General features: G+C 51.6%; 1 protein-coding gene across 1 annotated transcript in view; it reads left to right on the top strand.

The window, feature by feature from the left end:
* Window positions 1–25,568, top strand: part of BMP7 (bone morphogenetic protein 7) — an 87,522-nt gene that overhangs the window by 12,144 nt on the left and 49,810 nt on the right. The window contains exon 2 of the mRNA XM_082856212.1: window positions 19,885–20,077. Within this exon, the coding sequence (XP_082712338.1) occupies window positions 19,885–20,077 (193 nt within the window). The remainder of the gene's footprint in view (window positions 1–19,884; window positions 20,078–25,568) is intronic.

The following is a 25,568-nucleotide window of genomic DNA, read 5'->3' as shown; positions in this document are numbered from 1 at the left end:
GCCCTCTCCTGGGGACCCAGCTCTGCCTGGATTTGAAACAGCCTGGAGACGAAAAGGAGGTCAGATCTCTCAAGAGCAGGCATTGTCTCCCGGGAACCAAAATATTTTTACAGCACCTTTTGCCCGATGATACTAAAAACTTATTGAACACACACTTAGAACTGGTCTCTCTTTATTCCCCTCCGCCAGCTTCTCAGGAGGAAATAGGGCAAACCTCTCTCTTACCTTGTTCCCCTCCAGCAGGTAACCTGCTGGGGGGAGGGGCGTGAGCCAGGAAGCCGCATTTTCCATTTCTCACTGCAGCTCAGAGCTACGATAGATAAAGCAGGGAGACCCGCTGATTTTTGTGCAGACTGTGAGCCAGAATGGCTTTTACATTTTTCAAAAAGGGTGATTAAAGAAGAATATTCCATGATGTGAAAATGAGATGAAATCCAGACTCCAGTGTCTATAAAGCTTTATCGGAACTCGTTTTGTTTGCGTCTTCTCTGTGGCTGCTTTCATGCTCCATCCACAGAGCTGAGTGGTTGCAACACAGACGGTGCGGTCTCCAAAGCCTAGAATATTTATTATCTGGCCTGCTATAGAAGTGTGCTGACTCCTGCTTTAGACTGCCCATACCCTCTACCTGGGGAAGGGTAAATAGTAAAAAAAAGTCTGAGTTTTATCTGACCCCTCTGTCCTCTGCAGATGTCCAGTGACACATAGACAACCCTCTCTCTTCCCGGATGTGGGAGGGCCTCCTCTGAGTTTGAACAAACTCTTAGTTAAACAGATTGCTCCTCTGAAGACTTCCTGGCATCCTTCATGTGGGTCGTGCGTCACAAGTTCCCACCAAAGTGATCAGGTAGACTGCACAGCTTTTCCTAAATTCGCTTCATCCCAGCAGCCCCGTCCCATGTTCTCTTTTTAAAAAAATTGTCCTAAAACGTCTCAGGTGTAGTTAAGACTGGCTCTGGGGTCGGACCTGAGTCTAAATCCCACCTCTGCTACTTGTTAGCTCTGTGACCTTGGGCAGGTTATGAAACTCTGGGTCCCCATTTCCTCCTCTGGGTTCGTGTTGGTGCCTGCCACCTGGGCTGCTGTGAGGATCCGTCCCCTCCGCGGTGGCGGGAGGAGAGCTGAGCATGGTGCCCACGTGGCAGCTGGTGCCCCATACGTAACGTTAGTGGCCGGCAGCAACGCTGTCACTTGCCTGGCCAAAACTCGGACCACTCTGGGCGTGGCCTGCCCGTGCAGGTCCTCCGTGCAGCTCCCCCTGGCACGTAGGGCAGTGGGATGCACCGCCTGGCACCTTCTGGGGATGGGAACGGCGTGGGCACGTGTCCCACCAACTGAGTGCTGTGGGATTTGGGTCGGGGTGGTCCTCCCTTAGCCGGGATGCCCCGTGATGAAGCTGGAAGCTGGCCTCTGTTGATTGGGCACGAGGCAAAGCAGGAAGCTGGTTTTGTTCTTATGAGTCCTGTTATACTAGAAAGTTACCTCTTGCTGATTATAATCTGTGTTTATCTGTGCAGAGGTTTAAGGAAACACCAGATCATCAGGACTAACCCTCCGCACGTCCGCCAGCTTAGGGCACAGACAGCCCCTCAGATTTAGACACTTGTCTATGGGCGGGCCTACTCTTAAAAAAATGAATAACAAAAATTTCACAGTAAAATTGTACCCTTTTCTCTCTTTTTTTTTTCCCCCTGAACTCTGTTTATGTCAGACTTAGTAGCATTTCCTGTGCCCGACATTTTGTTTTGTTTTGTTTTTGTTTTTTTGTGGTACGCGGGCCTCTCACTTGTTGTGGCCTCTCCCGTTGCGGAGCACAGGCTCCGGACGCGCAGGCTCACGGGCCCAGCCGCTCCGCGGCATGTGGGATCTTCCCGGACCGGGGCACGAACCCGCGTCCCCTGTATCGGCAGGCGGACTCTCAACCACTGTGCCACCAGGGGAGCCCCTGACATTTTTTGATATGGGCAACTGACTTCCACCTGAAGTGAGGACCCACCCATGCCGGTCATTCTTCAAATAGCACGATTTCCACATTTATTCTTATGTGTGAGGAAACTGGGACGCAGGGGTGACAAGTCATTTGCCCAGCTTTGGGGACAGCAGGTCTGTCTGGCTTTGAGTCCCGGGTCACTGGTGTGTGACCTCATGCAGGTGACCGGAGGCATTCAAGTGCTCTGGGACCCAGCTTCTGTCTTGGTCAGCTTGGGCTCCCATAACAAAACACCATTTCCTGGGTAGCTGAAACATCAGACGTTTATTTCTTGTAGTTTTGGAGGCTGGAAGTCCGAGATCAGGGTGCGTGCATGGCTGGGTTCTGTTCTCTCTGGCTTGCAGACGGCTGCCTTCTCGCTGTGTCCTCACATGATGGGGAGAGGGGTCAAGTCTCTTCCTCTTCTTATACGGGCGCTAATCCCATCGCTTCATGACTTCATCTATACCTGATCACCTCCCAAAGACCGCACCTCCTAATACCATCCTGTTGGAGGTTAGGGTTCAACACATGAATCTGGGGGACCCAATTTAGTTCATAGCAGTTCCCCTCTCATATGGTGTGGCTTAAGGCCCAGGGCAGCTGGGATTAAATGGGGTGATGGCAGCCATCTCTCAGTAAACAGGGGCTGCCCCGGTCCTGCCTTTGGAGCCCAGTCTGGCTGCAGAATCTCTTTGAGGTCCTTCTGTAAACATGGGTGTGGCCCGATGTCCTGACTTGTCCTCACTGGGGACGCCTGTAAGTTCCTCTCCAGGTCCAGCTTGGGTCCTCACAGTTAAGACCCAGCATTTTCCTAAGTAGCTTCACGTTGGAAAAATCGTATTTATATTATTTATTCAAATCCCATTCTAGATTTTGACGAGGCCTGGACATTTTAAGAGCAGTGTGATGCTGCATCTGCCCCTTTGTGGGGGCAGTGGGTCAGACAGAAACTGGGCAGAGTGAACATGACCCTTGGAATCCCTTAGGAAGCTGCCATGTTGGAGATGGACACACTCCGTGTAAGTCCCTGCTGCTGGTTTTTCTTCCAGCATTGGGGTAGTTTGCCACTTCTTCCGTGGCCCATGAGATGAAACAGTTGGCTTAAGTTTAGTGCCATATTATACCGAAATACCTTTTTTTTAAAAAAAAAAATATTATTTATTTATTGGCTGCATCGAGTCTTGGTTGCAGCACACGGGATCTTTCGTTGGGGCTCGCGGGCTTCTCTCTCGTTGGGGCTCGCGGGCTTAGTTGCCCCGCGGCATGCGGGCTCTTAGTTCCGCGACCAGGGATCGAACCCGCGTCCTCTGTAGTGGAAGGCAGATTCTTAACCACTGGACCGCCAGGGAAGTCCCCGAAAATACTTATTTTTAAACACTAGCACCACTCTCATGAACAGGAAGTGCCGTAAGATATATACGTCCCAAAGCCTGCTCCTTGTTTCTGTGGAGAGGAATGATGTCTCATTTAGGACTTGTTCTAAGTCACAGTATACCTGCCTAACAGTGGCTTCAGCATTAAAAACATGTCAGTATCTCCCATAACAGCAAGTCTTCTGCGAAGTGATTCCAAGTTTGGGGTAGCAGCTCAGTAATATCATCCAGGTATCCATGTGCTTTCCCCCTTGCCTTCACCGTCCTCTAATGTCTTATGTCTGTTACCTCATGGTTACAGGATGGCTGCTACAGCTCCAGACATCACATCTTCATATAATCTCACGTTCAAGGCAAGAGAAAGGGAAAGGGTCCAAAGAGCTCTCCTTGCTTATCTGTCTCCTGGTTTCCTAGACATTCCCTAGAAGTCTTCTCTGTAAGTCCCCTGGCCCAAACTGGTTCACAAGGCCAGATCTTGCTACAAGGAAGGATGGAAAGGAATGAAACTTGCTTCTGGCCCACACAGTAGGAGGGAAAGCTTGGGGAAGGAAAGTGCATTGGAAGTGTTCGTTATGTAGCCACATTCAAATAATATAAGTTGTTTCTCTCTCCCTCTTTGTCGTTGTTGCCTATGTGGTGTATAGGTGGATTTACAGAAGTTATTTGCACATGTGATTTGACTCAACTCTTCACTATGCCCAGATAAATGGGGACCCTGAGCTAGTTTCCAAAGTCTCCAAATAATAGCGTGCCGCAGTGAATATATGCAGAAGTTGGGTTGCATGTTGGCATTAATTCAACCAGACCCTCTGCAGCCCATGGAGAGACTTCAGTTCCTCTTTAAACTCGAACCTGTGAGTAGGTATACCTCTCGCCCTGACTTTGAAGACTGCGTGGGATTCTGGCCAACAGCCAGTTGCCTGCTGAAAACTATCTTTATTTTATCACCATCTCCTTAGACAAGTGGCAAAACTTCTTGAAAATGATCTGAAAAGGTCAGAATCATTGTCCCATGGAAGAAAACAGAGGCCAGGTCTGAGCTCTGCTTGTGGGACAGGTGGCTCCTGTTTCCCTCTGGGTAGAGGATGAACAGATCAAGATACTCAAGGCATGTTAAGAATCTGTGTCTTTGTTGGTAAGCCGAGGGTGGAGAGCTACTTGGATGGAAGCCCTGCTATCCTGGTAGAACCTTGTTTGTACCCTGAAAGCCTGTAAGAACTTTTTCCAGTAAGTGGGTTCTGGGCACATGGGTTACTACTGCTTGTTTCCAAGAGAGACCGATGTGAGAGGGTCTGGGTATATCCCTAGGCCCACTAGTTGGAAGAGATGATCAGTGGAAAAGGAGGTAGAAGGTGTTTTCAGGTGTTATTTCTGTGCAGTGTGTGTCTGGTGTGAACAAAATTATATGTAACAGAATTTTTGGGTTGCAGGCAAGAAAATATATTCAAACTAGTGTAAGGAGAATAAATAGGAAATCGATGCATCCCCAAGACCTGGGAAAGGACATAACAGCGACTAGAATGTCCTTAGAGAGTCCATGGGTTATTCTCTCCATGTCCCTCACTGAATAGCTTCCCTCTGACCTCTCTGTCCCACTGGATTCCTCTGCTACCCTGCCTATTGGGAGAAAGATGGCCACCCACAGCAACTTGTAGTCACAGCTCTCTGGCTAGCCACATACTTGCCTTACCAGCTTCCCTAGCAGGATGGAATGGACATGGGATGGTGTTCTAACCCGTGAAGCACCAGATGAAATCTCCTGGGAGTAGAAAGGGATGGGAGATGGTTCTGAAAAATATTTTGCTTCCTGATGAGTGACAGATGAACAAACAGAACAGTCTATCCTTTTCTCCCTTTTCTTACCTTGAATGTGGTTCTGTGAAGATGTGATGTCTGGAGCTGTGGCAGCCATCTTGTGACCATTAGGCAACAAGCATAAGGACTGAACATCAATGTGCAGGCGATGGCAGAGCAAAAAGGTGGAAGAAACTTGAGTTCTTGATGACTTGGTTGAGCTACTGCACCCAAATAAAATTCCTCGGGAGGGACTCTTAGCTTGAATTACATGTTCAGTCATGAATCGGTTGGGTCTAGAAGGTAGATCATGCTTCATAAATAAGGTTTCTGAGAGTCAGCCTTTGGCCCCCTGTGGCTGGGTTGGGGAGTTGGGGGTGTGTATACGATCTAATTATCGCTAAGTTAGCCATAAAAATAATAATGATCTTTGTAGCTAACATTTGTGAAGGGCTTACTATGTGCTAAGTACCCTTTATCCTCTTTACCTATATTACTAATTTAATTCTCATAACAGCTGTTTCAGGTGGGAGCTATTACTATCCTCCTTATTTTAGAGATGGGAAAACTGAGCACAGAGAAGTGAGTAGCTGGCCCAGAAAGTGTATTTGAATTTGGAGGTCCAGTTACTGAGCCCTCCCTCTTAAACTTGATCCCGAGCTGCTCCTCAGGCTTGAAGGATGGGTTTGGAGCAGGTGAATAAACAGCCTTGCTAACGGGAGGGTCATAGGTCAGGGCAGTAGGATGCCACATACACGTTTCCCAATTAGGTGCTTTAGGCATAATATCCCGTTTCTTTGATTATCGATGCTTCTGAAACCAAGATGTCTTAAAATTGACAAAGGTGTTAGTATCTTTTCGCCAAACAGCTGGTATGAAATTGCTCTTACTATGGGGGGACTATGGTGACAGATACTTCTTGAGTACAACTGGAGATGGATAAAGCCAGCCAATACGTATTGTTGATAAAACTGTTCACTGAAGTTTAACTTGTGTACAGAACAGCGCACGAATCTAGAACAGTTAGGAATTTCCACAAAGTGAACACACCCAGGTACCAGTGCCCAGAACAAGAAACAGAACGTGACCAGCTGCCAGAAGCCCCCTCACAGCCTCACCCAAGGGCGACTGCCATCCTGTCTTCTAACGCTATAGACTAGTGTTGCCTGTTTTAAAACTTTATCCATTTAATTGTACAAGTGTTCCCTTAAATCACTACCAATCATTTCCAATTATTTGGAAAGATGACTCCATTTAGACCTGTTTCAAGTAAACCAGAGGAGACTCACTTTGGAAATCTGTTTGCCGCTCTGCCAGTTACATTCACCAGAGAATCCAAACTGTAATTTCAGAACCATTGTTTGGTTTGACCTCGGATTCTCCTTCACTTACCAGAAATAGGTTCAAGGGACAAAAATGCAGTTTTAAGGGTGTTTTGATAGTTCAGCTTGGGAAGTCAAGTTCAGTTTGTTGCAATGTGAGCGTGAAACGAATGAGGGTCTTGAAGTTTGCTGGTTTCCACCAAACTCCCCCCTGCAAGCCCCCGGGGCGGCTTCTGAGCATCTCTTTACAGTCCTACTTGCAGAAGTGGACGCCGATGCCTCTGTGATGAGTGTTTTGCTCCATGTATGGGGTTTAGAGGAGACTCTTATTGTGAAAGGGAGATGGGAGTCCAGCATGAAGGAAACGCAGAACAATCTCTTCCTTAGTTGCACCTGCACTGCTCTGGCCTAATGAGTTTAGGTTGATGGAACCCAGACCTCAGGAAGGATTATAAATTCTCATTTGATTTGATTTGCTTCTAAAATACCTTAAACCAGCTGTGCCTGCCCAGCTGACCCAGGAGTCTCTGGCTGCTTTGGGGGAAGGTCTGAGCAGGCACCCTCCTGTCCTGGGGAGGGGCCCGTGGGCTGCCGCACTGCCCCTCCCACCCCCGGCCGCTCCCGGGGCCTCCTCTGGTCTGGCGCTTGTCCTTGTCATGTCCCATGATCGCTGGCCTCTGTCTTCTTGAATTCTCATGACGGCCCCATATAACTGGGGACCTCTTCATGTCCCCATTTTATTGAAGGGGAAGCTAAGCCTCCCAGAGATGGGTTAACTTGTCCTGAGTCACTGCTGGTGATTGGCAGAGTCCGAGTCTGAACCCAGGCCATAGGGCCCCATCTCAACCCCAATTCTCTGCTGCTTCTAGAGCTGAGTGAGACCGAGAGGGGCTTTTCTGCCCTCCTAAGGGAACCCGGGGGGAAAGTTTCCAAAGATTGTTCACTGAGATACTTGAGAACCTGCCCAGTGCCACGCAAGTGAGCATGGTGGGTGGAACAGTGGAGAACCACAAAACAGTCAGAGCTGACATCGTTCAAGACTTTTCTGCGCGCCAGGGACTCCACGGACGGGCTCTGTTCTGGCGGTTCTCAAAGTGGGGTCCCTGGACCGGCGGCATCGGCATCTTCTGACAACCTGTTAGAAGTGCAAGTTCTTGGGCCACACCCCAGATCTCCCACGTTACAAATACTGGGAGCCGGTCCAGTGGTCTGTGTTTTGACAGGCTCCCCGGTGATTCTGGAACACGCCGAAGCCTGAGGATCCCTGGTCTGTTTTAATCCTACACCGACCCAGTGAAGTCAGTGTTATTCTCATCGTCCTCGCATTTGACAGATGAAGAGTAACTTGCCCAAGCGCCCCGTGGGTGGCAGGGCCGGGACTCCCCCCCCAGCCTGGCTCCACGTTCAAGCCTCTTACGTTCTGTACCTGACTTCTCTCAGGTCTTACTCTGGGAGTTAAAACCTAGAAAAGAAGATGGTTAATAAACAGGTCAACGGGCCAATCAATCAATTCCTTAAGCCCTAGGAAGGAAAAGGACGGGGAGGGGCGGCTGGGAGGGAGTGGACGGCCCGGCTCAGCGGAGGGGAAGGGGCCTCGGGGCCAGGTGCGCCTGAAGCAGAGCCCCTGAACTTGGGTCTGATGATTACCCAGCCTGATGTCACTCAGCAAGTGACAAACTCCCAGGTGGCCCTGTGACCGGGGCAGGGGTCGTCATCCCTGTTTTACAGACGGAACCGAGAGCCCAGGGGCCACCAGCGTCCGACGCAGGCCTCTCCCACAGCTCCGGGATTAAGTTCTCCCTACTTCCATGGCATTTCTCACACTGGGAACCTGTTTCTGAGGAAGAACCTCCCCGTCTCTCTGAGAACACGTATTTGGACCCTGGTTTGTGATAAGCTCTTTATGTCGTCACGCTGCTATCAGAAACCAGCGCGCCGATGCTAGAGCAGCGCTGTCCAATAGCACGTTCCCCGGTGATGGAAACATTCTGTATCTGCCGTCCAGTACAGGCGCCCCTGGGCACATTTAAACTGATGACACTGAAATCAATGGAAACACTGGGCACATTTAAACTGATGACACTGAAATCAATGGAAACACTGCCACACCGGCCACACTTCAGGTGCTCTGTAGACACATGCAGTTAGTGGCTGCCATACTGGACCGTGCAGATGTAGAATTCGCGTTTAGGTCGAACTACATATAGGTCAAAATTGGTGGAAATTTCACAACTTTTTATGGTACAACCTAACAGAAGTGAAAGGGGACTTCAGGCCAATTAAATCCATTCTCTTGTTACTGAGGGAAGAACTGAGGCCCATGGAGCTCAGGTCCCACGCAGCCGATTGAAAGCCCAGGTGGGACCAAAACTGCCTGGGTCTCATGAGGCTTGTGTGTCTGTTAGCTCCCGGATTCTCAACTTGGCGTGGTTGACAGTTGAGGCTGGACAACCCCCTGTAGTCGGGGGCTGTCCTGTGCACTGTAGGATGCTTAGCAGTGTCCTGGCCATTACCCACCAGACTCCAGTAGCACACGCTCCCTAAGCTGTGACAAACAAAAAGGAATGCAGGCATTGCCCAAGAGCCCCTGGGGAGGGGAGGGGAGAACAAAATTGCCCCGGCTAAGAATCACTAGTTTAGCTGAAATAGTAACTAGTTTCCATTCTGTCCCCTCATTTTCAATTAGCTAAGGACGGGGTGGGGACCCAGAGGTCCCTAAGGGCTGGGCTCCCCCGCTCTGTGGAGACGGGTACCCCTGGATGAAGGATGACTGCCTCGATTTATGGCGGAAAGGTTGATGTAAGCTCACAGCCTGTTTTTCTTTTCAGCTCTACCAGCGTCTGGGGCTTTTTAGGCAAACAACTGGCTTTGGCCCTAGAGATAATTAAACCCATCTTTTCTCCGTCTCCCCGCCCCATCCCCTAAACCCTTTGGTCCATTCAATTCACAATGATAACATTGTTCAGGCAACAGCGCACACATGTTGACGCCGGGGTGTTTAATCTCGCGGGGCAGCAATTCTCCGCTCCACCCCCTCCACATCTGCGCGGCTGCCACGCTTATGACAAAGCGCCTGGCCGCCAGCGGGCTCGCCTCCGCACCCGCGGCTCGGGACGCGGCCCCCTGCGTCTAACAAGGAGGCAGTGTCTCGGAAGACCCTCTCGGAGCGCCCGGCGCTGGGGCTCCAGGTGGTCTCGCTGGCAGCCAAAGCATTTGGTGGAAAGTTCGAGAGTTGAAGCGGCAGTTCAGGGGAGACAATGCCGCTTGTGTGCCCTCTGCCGGGCGGGGCCCCGCCCCCTGATTTGGGGGGCTGGGGAGGGAGGATGGGGAGACGGGTTAAGGCTACACCACCTTCAAGCGGTCGGCCTCCCTCGGGGCGACTCTAGCACCAGCAGGAGCAGTATTTACAAACCAGAGGGACCTGAGAGGAATGCGGAGTCCTCGCTCTCTGAGTTTAGCGTTTAAGGAGATTAATGTTGTGACCGCGTCGTGTGTGCTGAGAGCTTGGTGTGTACTTCAGGGATGTCTTTATTTAATCGTCTCCATGGCTAAGAGGTTGGCGCTGGCTCCCGGCATGAGGGAGAGAGTGTGGCTAAGTGGTGAAGCATTCAGACCAGCTGTGTGGCCGTGGGCAAGTGACTTTACCTCTCTGAGCCTCAGTGTACTCATCTGTAGAATGGACACGATGCACGTGCTTACTTCTGAGTGGGGTGTTTTATAAGGATTCGAGGAAATGATGTGTGTGTGACACATGTGATGTGGTATCCAGGCCAGTGGGAGGGCTTTGATAATGGTACCCGTCCTCCTCATATCATTAGGATGGCTGCTATCAAAACAAAACAAATCGTCAGAAAATAACAAGCGCTGGGGTGAGAGAATGTGGACCAATTGGAACTTCTGTGTGCTGTTGGTGGGAATGTAAAATGGTACAGCCTCTATGGAAAACAGTATGATAAGTCCTCAAAAAATTAAAAGTAGAAGTACCATATGATCCAGGAATTCCATTTCTGGGCATATATCCAAAAGGATGGAAAGCAGGGTTTCAAAGAGAGATCTGCACACTCGTATCTGTAGCTGCATTATTCACAAGAGCCAAAAGGTGGAAGCAAGCCAGGTGTTCCCTGACAGATGACTGGATAAACAAAACTAGGGTCCACACAATGGAATATTATTCAGCCTTGAAAATGAAACAAATTCTGAAGCATGCTACAACATAGATGAACCTGGAAGACATTGGGCACAGTGAAATAAGCCAGTCACAAAAGTGTGGTTCCACTGTATGAGGTACAGAGGGCTGTCAGAGTCCTAGAGACCGAAAGTAGACTGGTGGATGCCAGGGGATGGGGTGGGTGCAGAATGGGGAGGCGTGTAATGGGGCCAGAGTTTCAGTTCTGCAAGAGTAAGAGTTCTGCGTATTGCTTGCGCAGGCATGTGAATGGACTTAACGCAACTGAACTGTACACTTTAAAATGGTTAAGATGGCAGATTTTATGTTGTGTGTATTTTTACCACAATTAAAAATAAAACTTTTAAAACGGTGGCTGTTACCTAGCTCAGGGGTTGGGTAGGTGACAGAGCTGCAATCCAAGTGAGCTTTTATCCACCTCTCACCTCTAGCAGGTCAACAGAGGGCTCTTTCCCCCAGAGCGGGCGGTCAAGAAACACTTGTAGAATGAATACAGTGGGGGTGAGGAGACACCGAAATATTTTCTTGGCAGTGTTTATCATGTTAGACTTTGATGCAGTTTTCCTCTTCTCTATGTTTAGGACCGTCTCCCTTCTTCTGTAAGAGCAGCACAGTGTATCAATGCTCATGTTATTAAGAGAACATTTTCCTGTTAGGATCATTGGTATGTCTCTTCAGTTCTCTAGGACTCCCAATTTATGGCATGCCTCTGGCGGCTTTTTCAAGCTCCTTAATCTTGCCGTGTAAATCTTGGAATGAATGAAGAACCATCATCAAATTTCACATCCCTGAAGCTGCAGAGCCGTAAATCGCCGAGTGACAGCAGCCTTGGTAACATCAGCTCCAGTGAATTCTGGCGTGGGCCAGAACCTTCTGGATGAATTGTATCCCCGTAGGACAGGAAGGAGCCTGGGGTGAAAGTTTCAGAGTGAAATCGGGGTGGGGGGATGCTGGGCCACAGGATCCTAAGAAGTCAAGGGTCTTTGAAAACTCAGCTCTAGTTTCTGGTTATATTTTGGACTTTGGTTGGTTCTCATAGCCTCGTGAAAGGCGTCCAGGGGTCTGCCCCCAGCCCATAACTGGAGCTCGTGGTCCAGTCTGAGCTCAGGGAAACCGGACGCTGAGTAAAGAGCAGACTTCCAATGCTGGACTTGCAGTTTTTACTTGGAAAGTGTCACTTTGCTTATAAAATATTTAAGTCCTCTCTCATAGTTTGGCGGCATCTTTTGGGGACAGTAAGAGGACCGCATAGTCTGGAAAGTTAACTAAGCTTTTTCTAAAAACCATGAAATTTTGGAAGGAACAGCTGGGCCATTAACTTGCTTACTACTATTTATCAGGTCTTCCTAGCCCTGGCCGGGAGACCGGCTCAAGGAGGGAATGAAGGCAGCTTTGTACGGGCTGACAGTCCCCCCTCCACGATGCAAATGTCTGTCCTCTGCAACTGGCCATCTCTTTGCTTCTCTGCCTTCTCTGCACGGCTGTCGCCACCATTACCACGTCCTGGGGTCTCTAAGCAGCTGACGATCAAACCCCGTGCGTGGCCTCCGTATCCCTGTTACCTGACGCTGGCCACCACCTGGTCATCTTATCCTGCCTGTCTCTGGTCCTGTTCCTTCCCCTGGACCGAGGTCTTGCGGTGGCCGTGTCTTCCATCTCCCGCACAGCCCCCCAGTAGTGGTCCGAGGCGGTGCTCATCTTTCTCATTGGATGTGCATTTTTCCCACAAAACTATATGCATAAGTGCAATTCAACAGCCCCCAACTGGACATTCAATTGTCCAGTCAAATTTCCCACTTGGATTTCCCACAGGTCACCTCAAGTTTAGCTTTCTGCATCTACACGTGTTTCCTTCTCTCCTACTTCACCTGTGGAGCTCTTCCTCCTGCGCTTATATCCACCACTGGCATTATTGCCCACGAGGCGTTCCTAGCCAGCACTGGGTAGCCCTTCTCCATCTCCCTCTCTTCAAAATGCTTGCCCTTGACCAGTCTTTGGCTTCTGTCCATTCCCACTCCTGCTTCGAGGTGTTTACCCAATAGAATTGTGTTCACCAACAGGAAGGATGTTCACTGTAGCCCGATTTGTAATAGTCCCAAACTGGAAACTCCCCAAATGCCCATAGAAAAATCAGCAGTGGCCTATTCATACAGTGGGGTCCAATACAGCAGTGGAAATGAGTGAATAACCGCTCCGCATAGCCACAGAGGGTGCGCGCGGACACAGTTAAGTGAAGGAAGCAGAGGCAGAAGGGGAAGCCCCAGGCAGGCAGGGTGAGTCTGCGGTGTTGGGTGTTTGGATGGTGGTCACCTTTGGGGATGAGCAAGGGGCTGGTGTTTGGGAGGGGCCCGGGAGGGGCCCGGGGGGGTGTCTTTGGTGCTAGTAACGAATGTGCCGTGTCCTGCTCTGGGTGCGTTTGCATTGAGAAATTTCACCAAACTTCATGAACACGTAGGATCTGTGTGCTTTACTGCATGTATGTTATCAATAAAATAGTTGACTTAAAGACTAGAAGAGGATCACACGAAGTACTATATTGAATCCAATAGACTAATGGAGCCCTACTAAGCGTCAGGCTGTGCGGGGCACTGGAGGCTCACGACCGAGACATCATTGCCCCTGTTCCCAGAGCTCCGTCAGGGGGTCATCTTGTACTTGGAAATTATCCACGTCTGAAGAAAGCAGCTTTCACGGCAAGTGGTCACCTGGGCATCCCCACTATTACCTGGGGGTGTTTCCTGCCCACCCATTTCTGTGTGCATACAATTGGGCTCGCTTGTTTTGCTCAGAGCTGCCTTAGTTGCAAAGGACAGCAACCTAACTCTAAGTAGCTTACACGGGACTTGTCTGAAGGGTCTCCACGTGACTCACAAATTAGAAGAACTGAAACCTCAAACTTCAGGGAGGATGGGGACCACCAGGCCAGGGGATCAAGCCTGGAAGACTTCCCCCTTAATTCTGAGCTCTGTCCTCCTTGCCTGGAGTCTTCTCACCGGCCAGCTTTCTCTGTGCGGTGATGGTGTGTGGCTGCCCAGAGTGCCACATTACATCCTTAGGGTTTAAGGCAGAGAAAACAAACAGGGCTCTTTCCCACCAGGTGCCAGTAAAAATAAAAGAAATCTTGTGTTTGGCCCAGCTTGGGGCTCGTTCCCTCCCATCCCTCAACTCTGGGGAAGTAGGTCATGGGACAAGGTGGTGGCTCCCTTGGGACCATTTGGCTCGATTGTAAGAGCCACGATGAAGCTCTCCAAGAGAAAGAGATGGCGTGAACGTGGCACCCACGGGTGACATCACAGTGAGCTGTGTCTCAGCACGAAATGAACCCTTAGGGAGCAGGAGAAATACTGCATCTTCTAGAGCTCTTTTCCCATGTGTATAAGAGTTTATTGTATTCATTTATCCTTGTGTATTATTACGTATGCACATCAGTATGTGTATATCGGGGGGCATACCCCTAATTTTTAGGGTGTTAAATACAGTTCTATAAAGTGTGGCTCTGGAAACCTCCACCTAGGTACCCTTTATTTATTTATTTTTAAACTTTATTTATTTTTGGCTGCGTTGGGTCTTTGTTGCCGCTCACAGGCTTTCTCTAGTTGTGGAGAGCAGGGGCTACTCTTCATTGCGGTGCACGGGCTCCTCATTGCTGCGGAGCACAGGCTCAGGTGTGCGGGCTTCAGTAGTTGCAGCACGTGGGCTCAGTAGTTGTGGCTCACGGGCTTAGTTGCTCCATGGCATGTGGGGTCTTCCCGGACCAGGGCTTGAACCCGTGTCCCCTGCACTGGCAGGTGGATTCTTAACCACTGTGCCACCAGGGAAGCCCCACTTAGGTACCCTTTAAATGCCTGCTGCCCTCTGCAAGTCTGCATGGCAAGCTGCCTTTGGTTATCGTAATCCGCTTGTGCAGAGGACCCTAACTTAGTGAGGGGCACACTTGTACGTATCGTGTGACTGTAAATGGGAGGAGAACCCCTAGGTGCTGAGAGGAGGCAAACGCTCTTGGGTGATGCTTGGGGATCAGGCTTGACCTGTATGTGGGGCAGAGGTCTTGCCTGACATGTCAGAGGGTCATGAGAGGGGATACCGCCTCCTGTTCCACCTGCCTCTACCCTTTATTGGCACCCTCCAGCCCAAAATTTGCCCTCCTGGGGCCAGCTTTGGGGTTATCATTTCAGGCTTTTGTGAAAGAAGGACACCAGAATCGGCTTTGGGGACAGTCGTGAAGCTGGTTGCTGTCAGGATGGTTTTTCTGGAATCTATTTTCTTTGGACTTAGCTTTTGGTTCTCAGGGGTTTGGACTTTTTTAATCTTTTGAAGATGAAAGTCCTTTGTTCATTCCTGTGAGTTCACTCAGTCAGTGGTGTTCTAGACTATAAAGGGCAGTGGGAGAAAAAGCTGGTTTCCTGGGTTCTGGGTTTCCTTGGGTTGCTTTTCTTAATGGGCTCAGGGAGATATCAACTCTAGACATTTATTTTAAAACTCGAGTCTTGTGTAATCAACTACAGTAATTTAACAACAAAGTGTGAAGACAGTTTTCTCCCTAAAATGCATGCATGTTTCCATCTGCTTTAGTGGTGACTGTTAAGCCATCTTTTTTTTTTAATTAATGTATTTATTTGTTTATTTTTGGCTGCATTGGGTCTTCGTTGCTGTGCGCGGGCTTTCTCTAGTTGTGGCGAGAGGGGGCTACTCTTCGTTGCGGTGCGCGGGCTTCTCATTGCAGAGGCTTCTCTTGTTGCAGAGCACAGGCTCTAGGCACACGGGCTTCAGTAGTTGTGGCACACAGGCTCAGTAGTTGTGGCTCACGGGCTCTAGAGCGCAAGCTCAGTAGTTGTGGCACACGGGCTTAGTTGCTCCATGGCATGTGGGATCTTCCCGGACCAGGGATTGAACCCGTGTCCCCTGCATTGGCAGGCGGATTCTCAACCACTGAGCCACCAGGGAAGCCCTGTTAAGCTGTCTTGATCCCTGAGACTGAAATGGTGTAGACTCCACACGGTGGAGCGGTTTCCATATAAAATGGAAACCTTGGGAAGAGGAGATTTGGGATTTGCTTTGAACTTTGAATTAGTCGCTGCTCTTCTTTTAAAAAATGACTGGTTTTTCTTTGATAAATCACAAGATTATGTACGTTTCAGGACGAACAGAATAATGACATGGTTCATCCCTCTCATTGTCTTAAAATGATTAATGAAAAAATTTCACTTAGGAAGCCATGCCAAAGAGCCTGTAAATGTTTGCAAGAAATTTAGTTGGACACTTTATCCATTTATCTTTTTTTAAAAAAGAAACCTTATAACCCTGATATCTTAATTGTCTTAGCAGTTAAGATACGTTTTATCTTACACATTAAAAAAAGTTACATATACACCTGCTGCAACAAACTATATTTGTGATTATATATCAGTGTTTTCTTTCTTCATTGCCTGTGACTTTAGTGACTGTACCTGTGTTAATGTCATGCTTATCCAAACATTTCTTTTCTGTTTGATCTATTGTAATTTTTTTCAAATAAAGTTATCATAGCTGAACTATGTAAATACCCACACGCACATATCATTTTTTCTGTACTGATTGTCACTCTTACAGCTCATTGTTTGAGAGGCCTTGTAAAAATGACCCGTACAAATTACTTCCCGTTTGCCAGGCACTGTTGTAAGCGCCGCCTCCTGTGACCTTCCCTATGAGAAAGGACCAGTGTAATATCCCTGGAGGAAGGGGATACGCACAGAGGTTAAGTAACTGGGCCAAGACCACAGGCAGTGCACAGCTGAGATCTGAACTCAGGCCACCCGGCTCCAGGGAGTGTAAAGGTCAAGAGTGGGGTTTCGGAGCTCAGGCACTCACCTAACGTGTGGCCTCGGGCAAGTTACCTTTCCTCCCTGAGCTTCAGTTTCCTCATCTGTCGAATGGGGCTCAATCCTGCCTCGCCTGGATCCACCACGTGATGGCCAAGAGTGCTCAACGCGAGAACCGTCACGGAGCACGTGCCTTTTTGCACTCCTGGGTTCGTCAGCCATCTTCATTTGTAAATTTTGGGTCCACTGTCCCATTCTCTGCTCGGGTTGATGGCTGTGTTTGCCAGTAGGAGCTGTGGTGAGGCATGGTCTGTCCCCGCGCTGGGAGCAGGGGCACCGGGGTCTGTCGGGGTCTCGCTGAGTCCCAGGCACTGTGCCCGAGGCTCCTGTGCACAACGGCACGAAGCTGGCTTGCTCGCTGAATACTGAAGCATCGCACACCTCAGGGGTTCTTTCTGGCCTTTGGGGGTTTGGCTCCGCTGGGGGGGAAGGGAAGACGGTTGGAAATAGAGACTGTATCTGTGTAGTCTGTCAGCATGGGGGGCCACTCCTGGTGTTCCTTAGCTGCATGTCAACTCCTGTAAATGGAAATATCTAAGGGGATGTTTCAAGGAGTGGCCAGAAGGATGGGGCGGGGTGGGCGGGAGACAGCCAAGTGTTCACAGTGAAGGGGACTGCAGGAGGGCAAGGTCTGCCGAGGCTGGAAGAGCCACATGTTGGCCGCTGCTACCTGGAGGTCCAGAAAAATGGTGACCATAGGGTGTCCTTTCCATTTGGTTGTGGGTGGTCTCTGGTGACCTTGGCTTGGGTCGGGTGCTGGGGCTGGGGGGCGACGCGGCTGAGTTCACTGCGAGCGAGCTCAGGGGGGCAGGGGTGCACCCTCCGGCCTCTCACTGGGGCGCAGGGATTCTCTCCAGGAGTTGTCGCCTCCCCTCAGCCCCCCACCCAGAGTCCCCGGCAGAAAAGTACCTGAGGAGAACAGGAGTCATCCCCAGACTGTGCCCACGTCTTTGGCAGGACAGACTTGTCTTCTTCCATCACCCCCGCCCCCTGTACATAAAAGTGCTCGGGCGTGATATCGAACACGCACAGCTCCACTTCTGGGTGTGCCTGCCCCCCGGAAATACGGGTGCCCGGATGTGCACAGCAGCACTGCTCGCAGAGCCCCAAACTGGAAACTACCCAGACGCCCGTGTCCTGTAGGATGGATCCGTGAACAGGGCTGTGATCGAGCTGTGGAATACTATACAGCAACGAGGAGGAATGAACGTCCACAGCAACGTGGATGAATCGCACAAACGCTGTTGAGTGAAAGAAGCCTGGCACAGAAGAATAGATACTGTATTATTCCCTGTTTATAATGTTCAGAAACAAGCAAAACTAACCTCTGGTTTGAGAAGCTGGGGGGAGAGGAAGGGGGCACTGGTAATGTTCTGTTTCTTGATCTGGGAGAAGGTCCCATGGTGGGTTCACTGTGACAGTTCACTGAACTGCACCCCTATGGTTGTGCACGTACAACACGTATGTTGTAATGCAGTGAAAACATTCTAACAGACACGCCAAGGAACTCCCCTTGCTGAGCTGTCAGCACTGCCACTGAGATGTGTGGTTAAGGCCTCGGGTTGGGTGGGACCTCGGTTTCAGTCCCAGCTCCCCGACCCTGGGAGGCCACACCACGCCTCTTGGGTCTCACGTGCACCCCTACCCCTACCGACGCGGCATTGTGCTCACCTCCTAGGGTGACGTGAGGGCTGAATGAGCTAGAAGGGTGACCAAGACTGGCCCGGGGCATTTCCCTAGTGACAGAGGCCCCCTTCCCCTGGGGTCCCCTCCCGAGGCTCCCTCGATCCCTCGTGGGGGGCACTTTGCAGAGGCTGCCGCAGTAGACCCTGCATCCTCATCTTCTCCATGAATCAAAGTGGAAATGCCCTGGGCCAGTCATATTATTAAGGTTTAAAACAGATTTTTGGTTTTTAAAGGGCCTTTGGGCTGCCAGTGCTGTGACCCTCTTTCCTCAAAGGCATTCACGCGTTCACGTCCTGCTTGTACCTGTGGCAGCCCTAACCCCGCAGCCTGAGGGCTTTCACTCTGAGAAAGCTGAAGCTCGCTGGTCATGTTTCTCCTCCCTTCTGGCCAAGCTGGTTGCACTCTCCCTCCCTGTCTCTCTGGTTCCCCACCCCCGAGGCAGGAAGTGGAGATTGGGCTGTATCTCCCAGGAGATGAAGGGTACCTGCAGATGCTGCAGGCCCACCTGGGCTTGGCCATCCTGCATCTTTGCAGCACTGACGATGCTCACCTTCGTTGCTGCTCCATGTTAGTCCAAAGGAGGCACGATCCTTGGGAACCAGGGGCCCACTCCCAGAAGCATCGCTCTTGCACTTATATCCATCTTGGTGTTCGCCGTCTATGAAGTGGACATAATGGCTTAGTCTAGTATCACTGCCGGTATAAGGGAGAAGGGCTTGGTCCCTTGACCTTGTTTTGTCCTGAAGTCCTCTTCCAGCCCCCCCCACCTCCCCGCCAAGATGCTGCCATTCACCTCTTCTTCTTCCTTTTGTCTAAGGCTGTGCTTGTAAACCCTGGCTGCTGTTAGAGACATCTGGGGTGCTTTACAAAGCACAGGTTTCTGGGCCCCCTCCCCAAAGATAACGACTCATTTGGTTCTGAGAGGGGCAGGGTGCTGGAGCCCACTTTGTGCCAGTCTGCCCACCACTGTTCTCAGTGACTTCACTTCGGTAGCTTGAAATCTTCCAAGATGAAAATTGGCAAACACTGCAGATCGGGTCCTAGAGAGCCGGTTGTTAAACATTTACCAGCCCCCACTGGGCTAGGGCATCAATGTTTTCTCAAAGTTCCCATGGTGATTGTCACACGCAGCCAGGGCTGAGCACCACTGGCCTAGGTGACCCATGATAGGCATAGTAAGGTTGACGTTGACACTGTAGCTCACAGCTATCCAGCCCTTCCAGTGGTTAAGCTATTTATATGAATTAGATCACTTACCTCTCACAGCAACCCGTGAAGGGGGATTATTATTCCCATTTTTCAGATGAGGAAACTGAGGTCCGGATAGCTAACCTGGCACTTGTCCAAGCCCACCCAGCTAGGTAGTGGCTGAGTCTGGATTTGAGCCCAGGCCTGAGTCCCCGGAGCCCAGGCCTGTCCAGGGCCTCTGGGATGACTTGGTCAGTACCCCACTCTCCCCAGCAAGTTGATGCAGAGTTCATTGTTCTTATTGTCCAAGGTGATCACGGGGTCTGAGCCTGTGACCTGTAGTCTGCTGCAGGGCAGCCTGGAACAGGCAGTCATCACCAGGGGTCACCAGCTCTGGGCAAGTCTCCATCGAGCTTAGGCAAGATGCTTGGACTCTGAGCTGGGAGAGTGAAACCCAGTCACTAATGAGCGTTTGGTGCCGATGTGTGTTTTCTCCCCTTTGCAGTGGAACACGACAAAGAGTTCTTCCACCCACGCTACCACCACCGGGAGTTCCGGTTTGATCTTTCCAAGATCCCAGAAGGCGAAGCGGTGACCGCAGCCGAATTCCGGATCTACAAGGACCACATCCGGGAACACTTCAGTAACGAGACGTTCCGGATCAGCGTTTACCAGGTGCTGCAGGAACACTTGGGCAGGTGGGTGCTGTACTGGTGCCTGGGAGAGGTCCTGAGCTGCTTCAGCTGCAGAGGAGCTGGTGGCCAGAGGATGCGACCAGACTGGTCATGACCGCTCCCCCCGTGGATCACCAGCCACGTGCCCTGGATGGAGTATCTTTTTTTAGAGATGGTGTATGGTGTATGTCTCCACCGCTTAAAACTATCACCGTCAGCCGATCGAGTTAGGAATAGGGGACAGCCAGGTGAGCCAGGGATTGGGTGGCCCCCGTGGGGAATTATGGGTAGTCTGGGTCAGCCTGTGTTTAGGGGGAACGAGGAAGAGGAAGAAGCGTTTTTGACGGTCTGCCTCTCTCCCATGTGATGTCAGGCCACCAATGAAAGTGGCCATTTGTAATAAAATGCTAGGGGATAAAAATCCCCAAATCAAAAATAAACGGGCAGAGAACTCTGAGCCTTCCAGGAATCTTGAGGTCAGGAACGAAAAGCTTGGGTTGAAGGACTTTCATTTCTTGAGACCCTTCCGTTTCGTTTCAAAGTCCTCTGAAAGGTGAGAAGGCTGAGAGAATGGGCTGGAACTTCTTTTTTTTTTTTTTTTAACATCTTTATTGGGGTATAATTGCTTTACAATGGTGTGTTAGTTTTTGCTGTATAACAAAGTGAATCAGTTATATATATACGTATGTTCCCACATCTCCTGCAGTCCCGAGGTGGTGCTGCCTGGTGGCTGGGTTTTTGGACATCGCGGGCTCTTGGACTTTTACTCCCACCGGCACCACCTGCCACTCCTCACAACGGAAGAAAGGTGGTGTGGACGCCCCCTTCTGCTGGGCTGTCCTAGCGTCTTCAGCAGGAAAGGGGACCTCGTAGCACGTTTGGGGACATAGCGACTCTCAGCCCCTGGCTTGGCAAGCACTGTCATTTGGAAGGTCACCTTAAATACTAAGAAAACCAAGCTTGTCTTGAGTGTTTCCAGTGTTTCGCCTTCGTTAACTGCCTCTGCGCCCAGTTTCTCGCGTTGTCTCAAATCAGCAGATATGTGTGCATTTATATCTTTTCACAAATGGTATCTCGTCATAGAGTCTCTCCTGCACCTACTTCTATCACTAAACCTTGACCATCTTGACAGTAAACCTTGACCATCCTTCCACGTCCCTTCCCAGGGGGCATCCTCGTTCTTTCCATCACCACGCGTCTCCAGTCGTGTGGGTTGTGCTCTAAGGTATTCAGCCAGTTTCCTGCGGGCACAAGGTGGATTCTCAACTTTTCCGAATTATAGACGGTGTGGGTGGGGCGTATAACACACGTGCTTGTCTATCAGTCGGATGTAGTTCTAGAAATAGAATTGTGGGGTCGGGGGCGCACACCTTGGTGACTCTGATAGATTTTGCTGAACTGCTCCCTTTGGAGGCTGTGTCAATATATACTTCTGCCAGCCACATAGAGGGGGCCTGTGGCCCCATGTGCTCCCCAGCATGGGCTCTTACTGCACTGTTTTGATCTTAGTCTGTCTGATGGGTGACACGTGGCATCTCAGTGTGGATTAAATTTGCATTTTAGACCCCCCGCTTGAGTGCACTGCCCTGTACTGCTCCCCTGCTAGAGAGGATGGCAGACCCTCCCTGAGGGGGTGGTACCTTTCTGGAATGTGGGTGTGGCTCGGAAGGGGGTGCGGGCAGCAGACAGCCTTGGCAATCACCTCCGAAGCTTACTAAAGGCACTCAGGTGCCCCACTTCACCCTGGTGGGCTGGACCCTGGCCCCCAGACCCAATTTCAATAAGAAGCATTGAGTTCAGTCCCCCAGGGTAACATATGTTTGCTCTGTACGCTGACGGATCCCCCGGGACTCTTGAACGAGAGCACATGTTTGGCTTTTTTCTCCTGAAGGCTGACCAACGGGGGGGCGAGGCAGGTACCCAGAGGCTATCTGTCAGTAGCACTCGATCGGTCCACTTGTGCAGAAGCCAAGCCCTGCTCACACCCCAGGGCCTCCTGGCAGGCTCCCCAAACCTGCCTCAGAAACCTCCACCCAGAGGTTCAACCTCAGGAACGTAGCTGCCCCGATGGCCTTTGGCTGAGCGGGACCGGAAGGGTTGGCTGGTGTGGCCTGTGCAGCTCTTCCCCCAAGTTCTCCACGCAGGAGGGCATTCGTCCTCCCTGGCCGGCGGTCTCTGGGGTCAGCTGGGATGCTGCTGGTGTGGGCCCCTCCGTCACGTGTGTGGGAGCTTTCTTCGTGTCTGGAGCACCCTCAGGCCCCGCCCTTGACGCGAGGGGCACCCCACCCCTCGGCCCCACGCCTGTCGTGTGCGCCCGCTCCACTCCACGCGCTGGGAAGAGCAGCGGAGACCCAGCAACGGGCGAGACGGGCCTGGCGTGCACGTGCCTCCCTCGCGGGGCGGGTGGGCTACGCAGAGGCCACTGCATTTGGAGAGACCCGTGGGAGCCCAGCCATTTGCTTATTCAACCACTGCTGCTAAACCCCTGGGATATACCAGCCCGGCTCACGGGGGCAGGGACCTCGTCTCAACTCTGTGTGAGGGGTGTACCGGTTTCCTGCCCTCCCGAAGCACCACACACTGGGTGGCTTGAAACGATAGAAATGTGCTCTCTCACAGTGCTGGGGGCCGGAAGTCTGAAATCAGGGTGTCAGCGGGGCTGTGCTCCTTCTGAAATTTGCAGGGGAGGATCCTTCCTGCCTCTTCCAGCTTCTGGTGCTGGCCGTCGATTGCGTTCCTGGCGCTCGGCGGCGCCGCTCCCATCTCCACCTCCGTTGTCACATGGCTCTGGCATCCTCTCTGTGTGCCTCTCTCCTCTTCTGATAAGGAGACCAGTCATCTTGGCTTAGGGGCCGTCCTGCTCCAGCATGACTTTTCATTACTTAACTGATCACGTTCATAAAGACCCTAATTCCAAATAAGGTCCCATTCAGAGACACCAGTGGTAGGACTTGAGCGCATCTTCTTAGGAGATACAATTCCATCCGTAACAGGGGGTGAAGACGGGCAGTCAGCAAATAAGCAAATAAATAGGCCCGCTGGCCAGACAAGGTGACTGGTGGTCCTTGACGGCCTGTTGAGCTGGGGATATTTGAAGGACTAGAAGGAACTGAAATGGGGTGCGGGGAGAGTATCTGCGGGGAACCGCAAGGGCCACCGTCCTAAGGTGCAGACAAGCATGTTTGTTAGAAGGACAGAAGGGAGGTGATGATGCGGGGGTGGGTGTGAGCCACTGGGTCCTCACTTAGAAGAAACACAAGCCTTTGGCTTCCCTAGTGCCTGCTGGCAGCCCCTCATCCTCCTGTCTGTGTCAACCTGCTGACTTCGTGGGCACTGGTCCCATAACAGTTTGAAGTGGCTGCCTCCTCAGCCCTGCCTTAGCTCCATGGGGTGGATCCAGAGGCCCTGGGAGGGGAGAAGGCCTGAGTCACTGTGGTTGGAAGAGGGACAGGCGGGACAGGACAGCTGTCAGTGGCTCTGTGGCCGGCGTGGCAGGTTGCCCCGAAGAGCAGCTTGGCCACAGGCCACCTCTGGGGACGCTCAGGCCAGCATTGGGAATTCCTGCCTCAGGGGGCTTTGGGCTTTGCTGGGAGACCGAGTCCCCCCTCAGCAAATGTTTGAGTACCTGCTGTGCTGGGCGATGGTGGACGTGACCAGACCCCAGCCCGAGCCCTCAAGGAGGTCACATTCAAACAGAGGAGGAGACGCAGGAGGACACGGCAGGTGCAAAGTATAAAGCAGAGCAGAGAGTGGACTGAGAGGCCGCAGGAGGGCCGGAAGGGGCTGCTTGCTTTAGATTTCTAAACTTCCTATCCATACTTTTTTTTCTGGAATTTATTTATTTTTTATTTATTTATTTTTGGCCGCGCCGGGTCTTCGTTGCCGCGCAAGGGCTTTCTCTAGTTGCGGCGAGCGGGGGCTACTCTTTGTTGCGGTGCGCGGGCTTCTCATTGCGGTGGCTTCTCTTGTGGAGCACAGGCTCTAGGCGCACGGGCTTTGGTAGTTGTGTCTCGTGGGTTCTAGAACACAGGCTCGGTAGTTGTGGCACACGGGCTTAGTTGCTCCGCGGCATGTGGGATCTTCCCGGACCAGGGCCCGAACCCGTGTCCCCTGCCTTGGCAGGCGGATTCTTAACCACTGCGCCACCAGGGAAGCCCCCTATCTATACTTGAAAGAAGGAAGCAAGGCCCTCATTCTCCAAGAGTTAAAAGGTGAACATTTTTTCCGAAAAATTACTGATTTTTCTTCTGGGTAGGTTCTGTTTTTGACTCCAGAGCAAAATGATCCTATTAGGTTGTTCCCCAGGTGGGATGACCCAGCTTTGAAGAGTGTGGATTCGCATCCCGACATCATGTACCAGTGCGACCTTGGGAAGTAGTAACCCCTCAGAGCCTCGGTTTCCTCCTCTATACAATGGGGATAATAACTGAATCTACCTCCCAGGGCTGTGGTGAGGATAAAGGGAATTAACATACCTACTTAGAACATAGTAAGCTCTCAATAAAGGCTTCCCCGCTATTAGAATCATCACCATCGCTGCCACCGTCACCACCATCCTCACCATCACCGCCACCATCACGGGGAACGCAGAGACCTGCTTAGGAAAATGAAGGGCTCCAGGTCTGGGTGGTGGTACTGCCTTTGCCCTCTATGCTAAATCCCTTAATTTCGCCGTTTCTGATGGGGATGCAGGCCTAAGCTTGCTTGGAGGTGGAGCGCTTGTTTGCATTTCCACAGCCTGGACCACACATCCTCTTCAAGCAGAAGGCCTTTGGCTCATCTGAGCCCGAGAGGAGTTCTGATCCAGCCCCCGCCGCCCTGCTGTGTGGCCCCCTGCTCCCTCTGCTAAGGGAGCCGTGGCCTCCCTGACACCGACCGCCCAGCTGCGCAGAGCTCGGAGCTGGGACATCTGGCGAGCCTCTGCCTGAGCTCCAGGAAAGCCCTGGGCGTGCCGGGGCTTAGCTGGCTTTGGGTCGGCCTCAGCATCGCTCCCCCTGTGGCAGCCACTTTCTACAGACTCCTCTTGATCTCTTGGAATCCAGATTAAATTCCGATAATGAGCCGAGCTGGAGGCCTTCCACGGCCTTTGGGCTCCACTTGCAGCTGGAGAGGCCGCCCTTGGCCGGCTGTGGGGTGAGCGGGGGCCGAGAGGCAGGTCTGGGGATGGCGGCCTTGGCTCCAGTGGCCTTGCTGGCGAGGGTGGGGGGCGGCGAAGGGCTTGGAGTCTTGCCCTCCTTTTAGGAACCCTGGGTCAGGGGCTGGCCAGTCGGGGCTCGGCTTCCAGGAGCTGGTCCCACTTCTGTCCCCCTTGGCTCTAACTCTGGTTCCAGCTCAAGATGAGGCTGTTTGAGGTGGGCGTCCTGCAAGCTAACGGGCTTCATTCGTGGAACTCAGGCTGGGCGTTTTCCAGCCTCACCCCGCCCCGGCCCTCTCCTCGCAGGTCCACGCTTTCTCCCTGCAGTGCGGCCCCACCGGTAGGGGGTCCAGCTGGTCAGTGAGACACCCTGGGGCCCGC

This window comes from Leucopleurus acutus (genome assembly GCF_964270905.1).
Source record: "Leucopleurus acutus genome assembly, chromosome: 16".
Taxonomy (NCBI): domain Eukaryota; kingdom Metazoa; phylum Chordata; class Mammalia; order Artiodactyla; family Delphinidae; genus Leucopleurus; species Leucopleurus acutus.
The sequence above is the reverse complement of the archived record's forward strand: the minus strand, read 5'-3'. Positions and strand labels throughout refer to the sequence as shown.